The sequence below is a fragment of the Lithobates pipiens genome, unplaced genomic scaffold (assembly GCF_037356315.1).
Source record: "Lithobates pipiens isolate NorthernLeopardFrog02 unplaced genomic scaffold, aLitPip1_a1.2 Scaffold_8, whole genome shotgun sequence".
NCBI lineage: Eukaryota > Metazoa > Chordata > Amphibia > Anura > Ranidae > Lithobates > Lithobates pipiens.
In genome coordinates this window covers 73,173,348-73,189,106 of record NW_027507903.1, presented here as the reverse complement: position 1 = coordinate 73,189,106, position 15,759 = coordinate 73,173,348, and the positions used below count along the sequence as shown (strand labels likewise).

The window sequence follows — 15,759 nt, the reverse complement described above, 5'->3', positions numbered from 1 at the left end:
GAACAAGGTTATTTAAACCTGGATAGTTGGCAAGTATGAGGCAGCTGTTTTGGGCCCCACAACAATGACAGGGCCCAGGGCAGCTGTCCCTTTTGCCCTGCCTTAAAGACGGCCCTGGTTGTTAGGCAGAGGCGGGATAGGCTTACCTGTAGCGATGAGTTGTTTTAGAGGCTTTTTAATACTGACTACAGCCATCTGTAATTATCAAAGCCTATATTCCTAACCCTTGTCTTAATTTCTTTAGCCGTCCTCGGAGTGCAGCATTTTGCAAGCAGAACAGAGGGTAATGAAGATGGACAAGATGGAGTAGACCTTAGAAGTAAATCTGTTTATTATATTATTTTATTTTAACCATACAGATAATTGAATGGAAATGTATTGTCTGCTGTTGATATTGAGATAGTACAGGGGCTGATTTTGCAACATGATAGTCTGTATGTAAGGCAGGCCATACATTATGCAATTGTCTTTCCTTCAACCACGCCTGCAGTGACTGATCGAAATAAAAAACAAAAAAAAGTCTGGTACTGAAGTCAATTGATATTTCAACTTCAGTACAGCCAGTCTGCCCATACATGAATTGAATTTCGAACCAAATTTTGGATCCGTCTATGGTCAGGTTTATAGCACTGAGTATTGTCAAAGACCAGCACTTTTACTGAGTAGTGGTCGCTAATGACAGCGGCTTAGGGGGCTTAGCGCACTCATCTACCGCTGATTATATACAGGCATACCCCAGTTTTAAGTACACAATGGGGTTTATTTACTAAAGCTGGGAAGTGCAAAATCAGGCTTACCTCTGCATAGAAACCAATGAGCTTCCAGGTTTTATTACCAAAGCTTAATTGAACAAGCTGGGGTTAGAAGCTCATTGGTTTCTATGCAGAAGTGAGCCTGATTTTGCACTTTCCAGCTTTATTAAATAAACCCCATTGTGTACTTAAAAGTGGGGGGTATGCCTGTACAGATAAGAAAATGTAATCCACAGGAAGAGAAAGGAAGGAGCACAGCACATCTTGTACTTCAGACTATATATAAATTGCCATTTTCAGCTTTTTCCTAAAAAATTGTGATTAACATAAGATTCTTTTAGAAAAATTGGTGATTATTTAATAAAAAATCTGTGAATCTTGGGTAAAAGCATTAATAAATGTCTCCTTTGGGGCTCATTTACTAAGGGCAAATAGGCTCTTTACTTTTCAAAAGAAGTTGCATTGTGCAAGGGAATTTTTCCTAGAGCATAGTGAATGTAGTGAACATTTACTTTTGGAAAGAATACCTAATCACGTGCAAGAATGTTTACTTACACATGATTGGATGATGGAAGTCAGCAGAGCTTCACCTCCATTCCCTTGCAAGGGAGACCATCCATTTGCCTTTAGTAAACCAACTCCTTTGGGTTCAGGCCAGAAATCCATGTCATACTTAGATATAAATCCACAGTTTTCTCTGTGTTATGTAAATCTAACCTCTGTATGGTTATTACTTATTCTTAGTGTTTATGCACACAACTTTCTGCTAATTCTTAGTAGCTGTGTTTGTTGTATCAACTCGTTGTTACTAGTAGTAGGCATATTCATCTGATCTTACTATAATGGCCCTAAATTTCAGATGTTGTCAAAGCTGAAAAGGTAAAACCGGCATTTGATGAGCCCCCAAACCCAACAAACGTAGAAGAGAGTATGCAGAGGATAAAGTCCAACGATCCGTTCCTCCTTGATGTGAACCTTAATAACATTAAGGTAACTCTCAGCAAAGTGAAATAACTCCATTATTTAATCTATATTTAAAAATAAGCGAAGAACTCTATTTATAATATTACCATGTAAACCCATTATATGTGATTAAACTGATGGCCAATCCTTTGTTATGTTCAGTTCAGTTTGCAAACTCCATAGAACTTCATTTAATTAACTTTACCCCCATCAAATCATTCTCTGCAGCTATTACCTTTTGTACCACTACACCCTCCCTTTAGAATGTAAGCTCTACGAGCAGGGCCCTCCTGTACCTTTTGTATTGAACTGTACTGTAATTGTGTTGCCCCCCTATACATTGTAAAGCGCTGTGTAAACTGTTGGCACTATATAAATCGTTTATAATGAAAATTTAATTTTGGAAGTACATCTTGAGGTTGATTTACTAAAACTGGAGAGTGTAAAATCTGGTGCATGGTAGCCAATCAGCTTCTAATTTCAGCGTATTCAATTAAGTTTTGACAAAAAAAAAGGAAGCTGACTGGTTTCAATGCAAAGCTGCACCAGATGTCACAGGCTCCTGTTTTAGTAAATCAGCCCCATGTATTGGTTATGACTAAAATAATCGGTAACTCTTTCCTATCATCTAGACCAGGAGTAGTGAATTAAAATTCAAGGAGGTCCAGTCACTAAAATTTTCTTCTGGCCGAGGTCTGAATCACATAGTTTGTGCCATGAAAGATTGTACGCACCTCTTTTCCTTTTTTTGGTGAAGCCATGCTCTCTTACTGTTTCCACCACACACTCTGGTAATATTCTGTATGTAAAATTCCCCTATAGTTTTAGCCATTACATCAGGTGCCCCTACTAGAGTAATTCATTACATTGGGTGCCCCCATAAATCAGTTGCCACTGTCGCAATACCCCCTTATATCAGGTGTCCCCATCAGAGTGCCCCTTTACATCATTTGTCCCCATCAGAGTGCCACCTTACGTCAGGTATTCCCATCACAGTGCCCCCTAACATCAGGTGTCCCCATCATAGTGCCACTTTACATCAGGTCTCCCCATGGGAGTGCCCCCTTAACATAATATGTGCCCATCAGCATGCCCCCACTAACATAATATGTGCCCATCAGAATGTCCCTTATATTATGTTAAGGAGCACTCCGATGGGTACCTTTTATGTTAAGGGACACTGTGATGGGCACATTTTATGGACAAAACAAAATGTGCCCATCAGCATACATTTTGTTGTGCCCATCAGAGTGCCCCCTAATATAAAATGTGCCCATCACAGTGCCCCTTACATAAAATGTGCCCATCAGTGTGCCCCTTAACATAAAATGTGCCCATCAGATTGAACCTTGACATAAAATAATGGGCATGCTGATGGGAACATTTTGTTAAGGGACACTGTGAAGGGCACATTTTGTTATGCCTATCAGAGTGAACTTTAACATAAAATGTGCCCATCAGCATGCCCCTTTACGAGAAAATGTGCCCATCAACGTGCCCCTTATGAGAAAATACGCCCCTTAAAAGAAAGTTTGCGCATTAGCGTGCCCCTGTAAATATCACACCCACATATCTTGAGGCAGACAGGGAGCGGGAGCCAACAGAGGCAACAAGCTGCAGGGGACCCAGCAGCCAGCAAGGAGTGAGAGCTGGGAGCCGTGAGATAACAAGCAGCAGGGGGAGGGGTGTGCACATGATGTCACGCCTTACCTCGCGGCCTGGTCGCGAGCAGTGAGATAGTCAGCAACAGGGGGGTAGGGCACACACTCGCAATGTCATTGGTTGCTGGGACGCCCGCGGTCCCAGCAAACAATGGCTGCAGAATGGAGATGTGGCACTTTACACTGGCGGCCTGACGGGTCGGACAGGAGCGTCCGCGTTCGGACCATGGGCTGTCATTTAATGACGGCTGATCTAGACAAAAGCATAGAAGTCCATTTTAGCTATTGTGTATGATCCCTTTTAACCTGCTGCTTTACCAAAATTTATTTTGTAAACAAAAGTGTTTGACAGATTGGTCCATTCTATATCTAAAACATTTAAAAAGTAATTGGCTGGATTTCCGCTTTAAGCCCTCCATGACCAGGTGGCAGTGAATCTTCTTTACACAAGAGGGTTGATTTACTAAAGGTAAATCCACTTTGCACTACAAGTTCAATTGGAAGTGCAGTCGCTGTACTTCTGAGGGGAAGATCTGAAATGAGGGGAAGCTCTGCTGATTTTATCATCCAATCATGTACAAGCAAAAATGCTGTTTTTTTTTCCTTGCATGTCCCCCTCAGATCTACAGCGACTGCACTTCCAAGTGCACTTGTAGTGCAAAGTGGAGTTCCCTTTAGTAAATAAACCCCAAGAAGTGTTCTTATATTTCAGAAAATGATGGAGGTTTAAAATTACTGTGTGAAAATCTGTCCCTTTTTGATTTATCACAGCCATTATCAGAGAGAGATTTTCATGACAAAGCAGTGTTTAATAAATAATGAATTGTCAGATGATCACTGTCCAATGACATCTGTTAGTGTAAGCTTCCAGTTGTCTTCTGTGCTCTAACTTCCTTTTAAATACAGATGAATACCTGACTACTTACTGCCTACAGATAGATTTATCATGTTCAGCCTATGATCTGAACGAGAGTAATTGAATAGATTCTTCTTTCCACCATATAAAATATGGATAAAGCAATCTTCCTCTGCCGGCTATTATTTTCTGACAGCTGGCACCCATAGCTGTCAGAATACCCAAACAGTGACTGCATGCAGTCAATGTACGAATGTAAATTTTTGCCGACAGGCCCATCCATGGCTTGAAGTTTGAGCCATGTGTAGCAAACTTAAACTTATACCACTTTAGGCTTAACCCCCCTGGCGGTATTCCCGAGTCTGGCGCGGGGTGGAGATTTTATACCAAAAGCGGTAACCCCGAGCCAGACTCGGGACAGCATCGTTGAATGCAGGGAGATGTTACTTACCTTGTCCCCTGGATCCAGCGATGTACCTCCGCTGTACGAGCGAGCCATCCTCCGCTCGATCTATCACAGAGCCGATCTCCGTTCCCTGCGAGCGTTGCGACGCACGGGGACAGAGAACGGCGCCAAAGTCAAAAAGTGAAACACACACATTACATACAGTATAATGTAATCTTACAGATTACATTGCTGTATGTAAATATTTCACATCCCCTTTGTCCCTAGTGGTCTGCCCAGTGTCCTGCATGCAGTTTTACAATATACAAACTGTTCTTTATGCCTGGAAACTGGAGATTGTCCATAGCAACCAAAACTGTCCCTTTACATCAAAAATGATTTTAGACCAGCTAGAAAACAGCGATAATAAATTGGAATCACTCGCAGAATTGAGGGATAGCGATTTGTGGGGAGATCCGTCATCAAATACTGAAAAGTAATGACAGTGACAATTCTGCAATTAAGCAAGTTTCAGTGTTTTTGATTTGATTACATTATTGAATAATTTTTATTATTGTTATATTATTATTTGGTATAATTATTTATAGTTATTTATTATATTATAATTCATGATTTCATTTTTCAAACTTTATCATACCCGGGATGCCTACTAGACTCTGGTTTGGACAGATTTAAGTGAGTTATTCCTAAGAATTACAGGACTACAATATAAAATGCCAAATTTTCATGCAAAATAATTGTACAGTCCATTTAACATGGTTTCCTATGGAACACGTTCCGTAGTGCAAATCTGAAAAATGCAAAAAGCACAAAAAATGCATAGATGTTAATCCAGCCTAATAGCAGATTAAACAGTACAGTGTTTGTGCCATCTAATCTGCCCCTCTTTAAACTGTAAAAAACCTGGCTGATCCTGCCACTTCCTGTGGTCCCCTCTGTGAGCTGACCACGGTAATCATGGCTGCTGAGCCCTGACTACGATGGTCAGTTTACGTGCCTCTATCATCCACAGCTCTCCTCTGTCCTACTCACCTCCCTCCCTGCTTGTCAGCTCCTGTGTCTGTGTCTCTGTCTCCGCCTCCACCCCCTTTCCTCTATTTGTAATAAAAAAAACTTTCAAAATATCCTGGCAGCCCCTCTCCTTTATCTGGCAAAAACTCACTCTCCAAGTGTTTGTTTAAAAAGATTCCTCTAAATATATTTTTTCAGTAATCTTGAGGCTAGTCATGTGACTCCCGGCTGCTCTGCTACTACAATCAAAGGCTACAGTGGGAGGTGCCAAGTGGCCACGTGACCCCCAGCCAACGCCAGAGGGAGATCTCGGCTCCTCCGACTGTAGCCCTGCATCGTAGTAGCAGAGAGGCTGGGAGTCACGTGACCGGCTCAAAGATCACTAGAAAAAGGTATTTAGAGGCATCTTTTTAACCTCCCTAGCGGTATTGCCGAATGTGGCTCGGGATTGCATCACAGTATCCTAGTACAGGTTACTTACCTTGCCCCCAGGATCCTGCAGTGTCCTCCTGCTCTGTTCTCCACTGGATTTTTCCACCCGATTTATTACTGTTCTGGGCTCCAGTCCCTGTGAGCGTTGCAACGTGTGGGTGCGGAGCCCAGCAGCAAATTTAAAAAAGTACAAAACACATACATGCACATAATACACATTAATCTGTAGATTACATTACTGTATCAAATGATTTCACATCAGTTTTGTCCCTAGTCCTTTGTCCAGTGCCCTGTCTGCACTTTTATATTATATATACTGGTCTTTCTGCCTGGAAACTTGAGAATGTCCATGGCAACCAAAAGGCATCCCACCTATGTCAAAAGTGGTTTTAGACCAGCTAGATAACAGCGATAGTGCATTGGAATCACTTGTAGAATTGAGTGATGGTGATTTGTAGGGAAATTTGTCATCAGACACTGAAAGTGACGACAATGACAATCCTGCGACTGAGCAAATTTCTGTGATTTTTATTTGATTACATTATTAAATAAAATGTATTATTATTTTTTATAATTATTTATAGTTATTTATTATATTATAATTTATGATCTCATGCTTAAAACTTTATCATACCCGGGATATCTACTAGACTCTTGTTTGAACAGATTTAATTGCGTTATTCCTAAGGATTACAGGCCTACAATATAAAACTCAAAATTTCAATGCAAAACAATGTACTGCTTTGTCATTCAAAAATCAGACATAATCATACTGCCAGAGAGGTTAAGCAAACACGTGGAGAGTGAATTATTGCCATATAAAGCAGAGGGGCTGCCAGTGAAAGCTGTTTTTGGGGTTACAACCACTTTAATTAAAAGTAATTAATTCCTGGGTTCAGTAAGGGGAAGGAGAGCCACTCAGCATGGGATCCAGACTCCAGTAGCAATCACTGGAGTAGTAGTAGAGCATGCTAAAGTTATTTACAGCTTCCATGGGGATTCCACAGGTATGGCACAAACATACTTATATTGGTCCAAGGTGAACCAATGTAATTATGAATACATCACCATACTTAAACTTGAGCTATAAATGCAAGTGGTACGGCCCGGGTGTAGGACTTGGGAGTTGGGAGGGATATTACAAAATAGAATACGGGTTTCTTTACAAAAACTACAGTTCTATTATCTATTGAGCACCCATATGTCCACCCACGAGTCTGATCTACATGGATTCTTTCACAGATTTGTTCATATGCTTGCTTATTGAATTACCTAGATATTAAAAACAAGTTTTACAGATTGTGTTAATTTACCATGTTTGGCATAAAATGCTTTTGCATGTTGATGATCATATTTTTTATGCAATTTAGAACATCCCAATACCAACACTTAAAGAATTTGCAAAAGCTTTGGAGTCGAATACCCATGTGAAGTCTTTCAGCCTCGCAGCAACGAGAAGTAATGATCCAGTAGCGATAGTAAGTTTTTACATATAGTATATTAAAACAATTAAATTATAAAATTATTATTTCAAGTGCGTCTAAACCCGAGACCAAAGTCTAATATATTGCAGCTTAAAAGAGAAGTATGTTGATTTTTTTTCTAATTATACTTACCTCAGTGGATGGAGCATCAGACTGATGCTGCAGCTGTACCCTGTCGTCTCTGCACTGAGAACCGAACCAGCGAACACCGCCGGTGTCAGCATCTCTCCTGGTCTGCTTCTCCACGCTCATTGGAGCGATGAGCTGTGGAGGGGCAGGGAGAGGCCACCTCAGCGGCTTGCTGAGACTGCCATCAATCAAGGCAGCTGGCGGATCCAGACTTGGGAAGTCGGGATGACGCGCTGCCTTGAGTGCTCAGTGACATCAGGACTTCAGATCGCTCTCCGCTGAAAACGGATCACAGGCAGGCAAAACTAACTGCACTCCTGTGACCCTTAGGAGAAGCCCAGCCCAAAAAGCTCAGGCTGGACTTCTCCTTTTACAGTCAATTGATGTGTTGGCTGCATCAGTTTCTCTTTTTCAGTGTTTTTTCTTTCTTTAGTTTTTACATGGTGATCCTGCCAGAACATGCTGTCTGTCCTGATGTGATAACTCTTAGCCCTTGTACACACGGTCGGAGATTCCCGACAACCAAATCCGTCGGAGTTATTCAGACGGATTAATTCCGGAAGAGGTCCGGAAGTGATGTTGCATACACACGGTCGGACTAAATTGTCGGAAAATCCGATTGTACATAACGTGATGACGTTATTTCGTTACAATGGGACTACATTCAGGCTAGTAGCGAATAGCTTTGGTCTAGGAATTTGATCTGAGCATGCGTGGCACTTTGTCCGTCGGAGTAGGCTACACATGATTGGAGTATGTCCGATAGGAGCATTTTGTCTGAAAATTTTACCGGCAAGTTGGAAAACTTGGTCCGTCGAATATTCCGATGGAAACAGTCCGATGCAGACCACATACAGTTGGAATATCCGACAAAACGGTCCGATAGGAAACATTCCGACGGAATCTCCGACCGTATGTACAAGGGCTTACTCTTCAAACTGTGGGGCAGATAAACTAAGATTGACTGTTGCTGAGGAATGCAAATCGTTGCACGTGACATTCTGGCACATCACATGTCAAATAAATAAAAATATTTCAGCGCATATTGTTCATTTGGTGGCATCATTTTATTGGCGCACTACTGCACATCCCTATTGCATGAAATATTAAGGAACCTTTTTGTGAAGAATTTTGTGCAAAACAGGTTTCCTTGCTCCACTGCACTGCACAGGTCAACCGCTCGTTTTTGTCTAGGGGATTGGGGAAAGCTGTATACTCACCCAATCCTCCACTTCACCTGCAAACGTCATTACCTCACGATCCAGAGGTTGACCGTTTCCAACATCCTCACATCCAGAGCAGGTCTATGGGCATGATGACATTGGGAACAGTTCACCGTGCTACATAGCTAGACCGCTGGGGAGGGGCAGGAGCCACAGGGATCGGTCTTGTGTGTAGAGGATCTGAGGATTGGGCAATTATATCTCCATTCCCCATTCCCCTAGACAAAAACAAGCAATTGAGCACAGTCCCACTGCATAGAATTTTTTAAATTTTTTTGCCCAGAGTTCAGTTTTAAGTATTCTATAGTGGAAGTCAAGGCTTTTCATCAGCAGGAACCCTTTCCTATAATCAGTGTTACCTATCATTTTAGATTGCTGCTTTAATGTCAACATTTGTATTACTGTATATGAGACAGTTCAGGCAGTAATTGTTGGGTAATAGTTTATATTGACTTTAGTGGTGGTGCCATGATAAAATAGCATTGGGGTTATGATAGGTAGGCTAAGGGAGTGTTAGGCATGTCATGATTATGTGACTTCACTGGGAAAAGTAAAAGTACATGTACCCATTTTTTGGATCTACCACTCCTGTAGGTCAGTATTTTAGCTTACAGCCTCCTATGTTGTCTGCAGCTTGGCTGCTAAAAATTTGGCGACAGGCTGCCGACACCTGCACACTAGCATTTCTCAGACTTGAAAAGGACGTTCACGTATTGCAGGAATAACATATTCAAGTCAATGGGACACCTGCTCTCTGTGAGGAAGCAGTGGTCTCTTTGCAGAGGTCTAATATGTACCCGACTGAGCCGTAGCTTTAGCTCTTTAGAGAGCTGTGCCTCTTTATTATTAACCATATCACACACACACTCAGGCTGACTGGATGGACCAGTGTCTTTGTTCAACCCTACCAACTATGTAAGTATGTCCCTGTGCATTGGAGCCTAGATGGAGCAGTCACTTCCTTCCCCTCTCCTCAGCCTCACACACATACATCACATTCTGCAAATAAAACGTGTGCAATTTGAACCCTGGTGGTGTATCTTGGCTCAGCTAGATTGGGAGGCTGCTGTAGCACAGTGCTTACAATGGAGAAAGGACAGAGAATATTTTCCTCTTGGATGCACTGGCATCCTATACATCATTCCTTAACAGCCTTTGTATATGCGCATTGAGCAAAGCAGCACAGAACAAAATATCACACTCTGATAGCTTAGGAAGGATGCTGTGTAATTAAAGTGGGAGCAAACTCCTATACCTTATTATAGGCTTACCTATAGGTACTGTAAATATCTCCTAAATGTGCACCGTTTACAAGATATTTACTGTACATGAAGTTGGTGACGTCAGCGGTGCATGCGCCCTGAAGGGTGTGACATGTACAGGAGTGATGGCATTGCGGCTCCGGCCACTCACACGGAAGGAAGACTGGGTGAAGATGGAAGCGCCTTCAGTGGTGACAGTGTGTTGATGGAGTGCTTTGTTCTAAGGTAAGTTTCACATAATGTGGTAGTATGTGATGCATACTACCACATTATGACTTTGCCTTGCAGGCTGCAAAGAAAAATATAACACTCAGCGTTTTACAACCGCTTTAACTGTTTGCTGAGGGTTTAGTGCTAAATTGACCATCCAGTGAATCCCCTGGGAGCCCGACATTTTTTTTGGAGAGCTTCAGAACTTGTTGGTCTTTTTATTTGATTTACATTATCCTAAATAACCAAAAAAGATGTGATTCTGACATTGGAGTCTTTAAAGCTGAACCTCAAGTTTACTTTGACTTTAAATAGATTGAGCCAAGCTGGCCAAAACAAATGATTTCCCTGACTAACATATGCGCCGGCTGGGAACTCTGTATAAACTGTATATAACATCAGCTACTTACAGTATACAACGCTGTGTTTTGGCAGTGGGATGGGGACTTCTGTTGCCACAATAAATTGGGTCTGGCTGAGCGCTGCCCAGTGATTCACAGGAAGTCTTGTATTTTATGAATGATTCCAAGGCTTTCTTTGATTGGCTGAGGAGGAGAGGTGGGTGGATGATGTCACAATCTCCGCCTCAGCCAGAGGAAGCCTTGTATTCATTCATAAAAATACAATGCTTCCTATGAAAGGTTGTGCATCTCTCAGCCCTACTTGATTTTGTTCTGGGAATGGGTTGGAAGTCCTCATCCCGCTGTCAGAACACATCGCTATATACTGTATGTAGCTGAGGCCATGCACAATTTATACAGTGCTCCGAGTGGGCACATTTGTTGGTCAAGAAAATAGTTAGTTTGGACCAGCTTGGCCCAAACAAACTATTTAAAGTTAAAGTAATCCCCGAGTTAGGCTTTAAGCTGACCACTTCTAAAGAAACCAAAATAAATACCGTACTCACTTTCTGTCAGAAATCCCCATTAAAAGTTTTCAAAAAGAAAGTGTCAGCATTGCCCATAGAATCTGATGTCATCTCTTAGGTCAGCTAAGGTAATGAACATTCAGTCTTATCAGTTGTAATGGTTACCTTTTTCCTTTTATCCACTTTTTTAAATACCATACTGGGGTATGGTATTTAAAAAAGGGGATGAAAGGAAAATGGTTTTGGTGGAATTTGGTGGATTTTGTGCACATGGCTGGAATTTAGTATAATGAAGAATATATTTTTGCCTGAATAGGATTTAACAGCACTGTCATTATAAAGGCTTTTGCAGATATGCTGAAAGTGAATAAAACGCTGAGAAGCCTGAATGTGGAAACCAACTTTATCACAGGAACTGGAATCCTTGCTCTTGTGGAAGCCCTGAAAGAGCATAAGACCTTAACAGAGATCAAAATTGCCAATCAGGTAAACGTGTAATCATTTATTTAGTATGACAGTATGGAAGCGGACTCAGCCGTGGCTCACATCCATTTCCCTGTGTGCAGAGACAGCAGCTGGGGACTGTCGTAGAGATGGAAATTGCTCAGATGCTCGAAGAGAACTCAGCAATTCTGAAATTTGGATATCAATTTACACAGCAAGGTCCAAGGACCAGAGCAGCAGCCGCCATTACAAAGAATAATGACTTAGGTGAGTCTCTAATGTGATATAATTACCGCTACAGACCACTGAACAGTATAGCTGTGCATTACGCCAGATATCAATTTCTGTTCTGCGAAGATCAACAGAAGTCAGGCACTAGGTCTAGGGAATTCTAATCTTGCTGCAGACTGACACATAATGCTCATGTCTAATCTATTGCACAGTCTCACAAATACAGTGTATATGTATATATTTGCTTACCATATTATGCTTGCATTTCAATAACTTTGACTCAGTTATCCTTTTAAATGTACCTTATGCTTTTGATTTACTAAAGACATGTAGGCTGTTCACTTTGCAAGGGGAGTTGCACATTGCAAGAGAATTATCCCCAGAGTTTAGTGAATGTGCTGAAAGTTTACTTTGCAAAGAATAACCAATCACATGCAAAGAAAAAAAAACGGATTTTTTGCACTTGATTGGGTAATGGAAGACACCAGAGCTTCACCACATTCACAAAGCTCCGGGAATACCCCCTAGCAAAGTGCAACTTCCCTTGCCAAGTGAGCTGCCTATTTGCCTTTCATAAATCAACCCCAATGCTTTCATAGATATATAAAAACAGTCAGTTTAACCCCTTTTACTGCTGCCTCTCAGCAGCCCATTAAGTGGGAGTTAAAGGAGAAGTAAAGCCAAAGCTATTTTGATTATACTTCTCCTAGGAGTCACAGGAGGGCAGTTCATTCATAAAGCCTGCTGCCAGCTGACATCACTCAGCTGGTCCAGGTTCGTGGAAGATACTGACTTTACAGTTGGGATCTACCCAGCTGTCTAGACTGGCAGCTGGCTCAGCCTCTCAGCAAGCCCTCCAAAGCTCAGTGCTTCAGTGAGCCGCTGGAAGGGAGAACTGAGAGATCAGTGGTGTTTGATTGCTTAGTTCTTGGGGTAGAGTCGGTGGGGGACAGTATGATTTTTTTATTTTTCTGTATTCAAGAACTTCTCCATTAATGCCGAGAATCAGAGGCTGCATTCCAATAAGATAATCACTGTGATTGGCTCTTACATGACTGGGAGCTCTTCCCATTGGCTTCCGAACACAAACTGAGTCTGAGAGCAGCTGGTGGTGACAGTTCAGTCAGGGTCCTCAGCACAGAATCCTGGACCCTTATGGATGCATATATGCAGCAGCTGGGTCTATAGGTCCCTCTGCCCTGCTGCCAGGAGGTTACAATGGTGGAAAGAGGCCTACTGTGATTCATCTTAATAGAGTGTAAACTAACCAGTCCATCAAATGTGATATTTCAGTTTTTGGTATTTGAAAAATTAAAATACTTTTCCTATCTCTCTTGAGGACTCTTGATGAGATATTTGCATTTCGGTTCCTTGATCTGCACACCTGCTGTGACTATTAAGAGAGGGTTCTACTCACCATGTTTTAAAATTCTTAAATTGTTTTTTATTAACCTCTTCACCCCAACCGTATGCAAATTTGGGTTCATGGCTTGAAGAGGTTATACCGGAGTGATTCCTGCTACTGCAGGCATCAACCCTGTACCATTTTTCAGAGCCTGCGGTTGGCTTTTTAGTGATAATAAAAAAAGCCACTCGGCTGTTATCCTAAAGGAGCGTGATGTCCCTCCGCTCTTCTGGGCCTTGCATTCCACCGGGAAACCAGAGCCACAGTCGGTGTGTCCACCGGCTAGGCTGAGACCCAGATCTGGCTTTGATCGGATCTCCGATGTAAAATCCCGTAAGTGACGCCACTTCCGGTTTACTCAGCTGCCAATGGCGCCAATTAAAAAAAAATGACAGTGTTCAGAATCGCATATTTTGGCAATCTGAATACTTTTAAGTGCAAAGGAGGGATATGAGGTATTTTAAACCCCCGATCCTTCCATAAAGAGTACCTGTCACCACCTATTACTGTCACAAGCGATGTTTACATTCCTTGTGACAGCAATAAAAGTGACCAGATTTTTTATTTTTTTTAAAGAAGCAATCATAAAAAAAGAAAATAAATAGTAATAAAATAAAATGTTAAAGCACCTCCGTCCCCGCTTGCTCGTGCAGCAAAGAAAATGCATACGTAAGTCGTGAAAATACAACTGAAAAACAACAGCAACTAAACTCCACGCCACTTGATAGAATACCATGTGAAAAAAATATATAGGCAAATAATCAGTGATTCAATACTAAACTAAGTGAAACACTAATAGCTGCTCCCTAGAAACAAGAGAAAAAAACTTGTCGCGCTGAGAATATAGTAATAATAGGGGCGCTAAAAAATACAAAACATCAATTACAAACAAGTGTGAAACTTATTGATCATAAACAACTAGAGTGATAGACAGCCTATCACCATACATTGATAAACATAAGACAATTGCAGAAAAAATATAATATAATTAAATAAATAATAAAGTCCCAATTAGATGCTAGAGAACAACATATATCCACAGTCCATACAGTGATTTATTTAGTGATAAACTCCGTCTATATCCATATGCCAAAAAAACGACTGAAATCTTCTACAAGATTGTGAAACGTCCCTTCACCAAGTATGGACACACACAACACCCCAACCGTGAAGATAAAGTTGTCTTCTTACCAGATGGTGTTGACTACTTTACTTAAAAAGATAGTCAAATAAGCTTATGCAGGTGAATTCCCTGCTCACATGGAATAAGATGGATCTCTAATGGAAAAAACCTTCCTCCTCATAGATTCAGACAGGTCATAAAAAAGGAGAGCAAACAAAATCCATAGTGTAACACCGTTTAATTAAAAAAATTTAAAAACATAAAGCCAAATGGTTGCTTACAATTTCTGCTGCCCGACCTGGCTCTGGGGCTGCTTGCTTAAATCAATCGTTTCGTGGTAGATGCGTAGTTCCTCGTTGTGTACGGCGTGCGTTCCACCGAAAAAACAGCCGACAACCAAAACGTCCGGAACTGTACGTATACGAACGTGACTAGGTACCGCCTCGACGTACGTTTCGTTTAACACGTCATCAGGAAGCGTACCTAGTCACAGGGTCAACGTTCTTTATAGTGTCCCAATCGATCGTAAAGACCAATAGAAAACACTACATTTTGTACGCAGCCTCAGTCCCACTCAAGGCTTAATGGATAATCCATTGTTCATATCACATAACTGACTTGCATAATACAAATTTAAAATTCTTAATACAAATAAAAACCAAACATGATACGCCCTATATCACAGGGAAAAGGAAACCATAAATAACAAAAAAAAATTTTTTTATTAAATAAAAATCCTATCAATTAGTTCCTATTCATTGAAAAAGAAGGGGGAGGGAATTGCCTTCTTGTAATTAACAAGATTGTCCTCTAGATGTCAGTCTACAGGCGAAAATATCTAATGCCACTAATTGAGCAGAAAGTTGCTTTTATACCTAAATGTTTAATTGCACTTATTTTAAATTTATTAATACTATTCCCAAAGGAAAATATATTAAATATCATCACGAATGGGCCCTCATATATTACCCAAATTAATTTTAAAACCCATTCATATTCACCATCACCAATCTCGTTTCTTACCCGATTAAAATTAATTTAGAAACATCTTCCTACAGATATATTATTAACCAACTATATGTAGATCATTTCAATATATGTATGGAAAACTACCCCATATAATGAGAAAAATTCTATTTGGAAAGAAACGCTCTAGAGCGAAAAAGAACAGCCTCAATCATTTGACAAAAAACAATTCAGATCAAGCTCTATGTTCATTCCTAAAGGCTGCATTGTCTTTAATTTATATATCCATTTTGTTTCATTCTTTGATATTTCCCTTTTCATATGTGTTCCTCT

General features: G+C 40.9%; 1 protein-coding gene across 2 annotated transcripts in view; it reads left to right on the top strand.

Moving 5' to 3' along the window:
- LOC143962658 (tropomodulin-2-like) overlaps positions 1–15,759 on the top strand; it is a 153,195-nt gene that overhangs the window by 104,783 nt on the left and 32,653 nt on the right. For both annotated transcript variants that reach the window (XM_077472005.1, XM_077472006.1), the window contains exons 5-9: positions 245–319; positions 1,612–1,742; positions 7,452–7,559; positions 11,600–11,743; positions 11,824–11,968. In XM_077472005.1, coding sequence (XP_077328131.1) covers positions 245–319; positions 1,612–1,742; positions 7,452–7,559; positions 11,600–11,743; positions 11,824–11,968 — 603 coding nt within the window. The remainder of the gene's footprint in view (positions 1–244; positions 320–1,611; positions 1,743–7,451; positions 7,560–11,599; positions 11,744–11,823; positions 11,969–15,759) is intronic.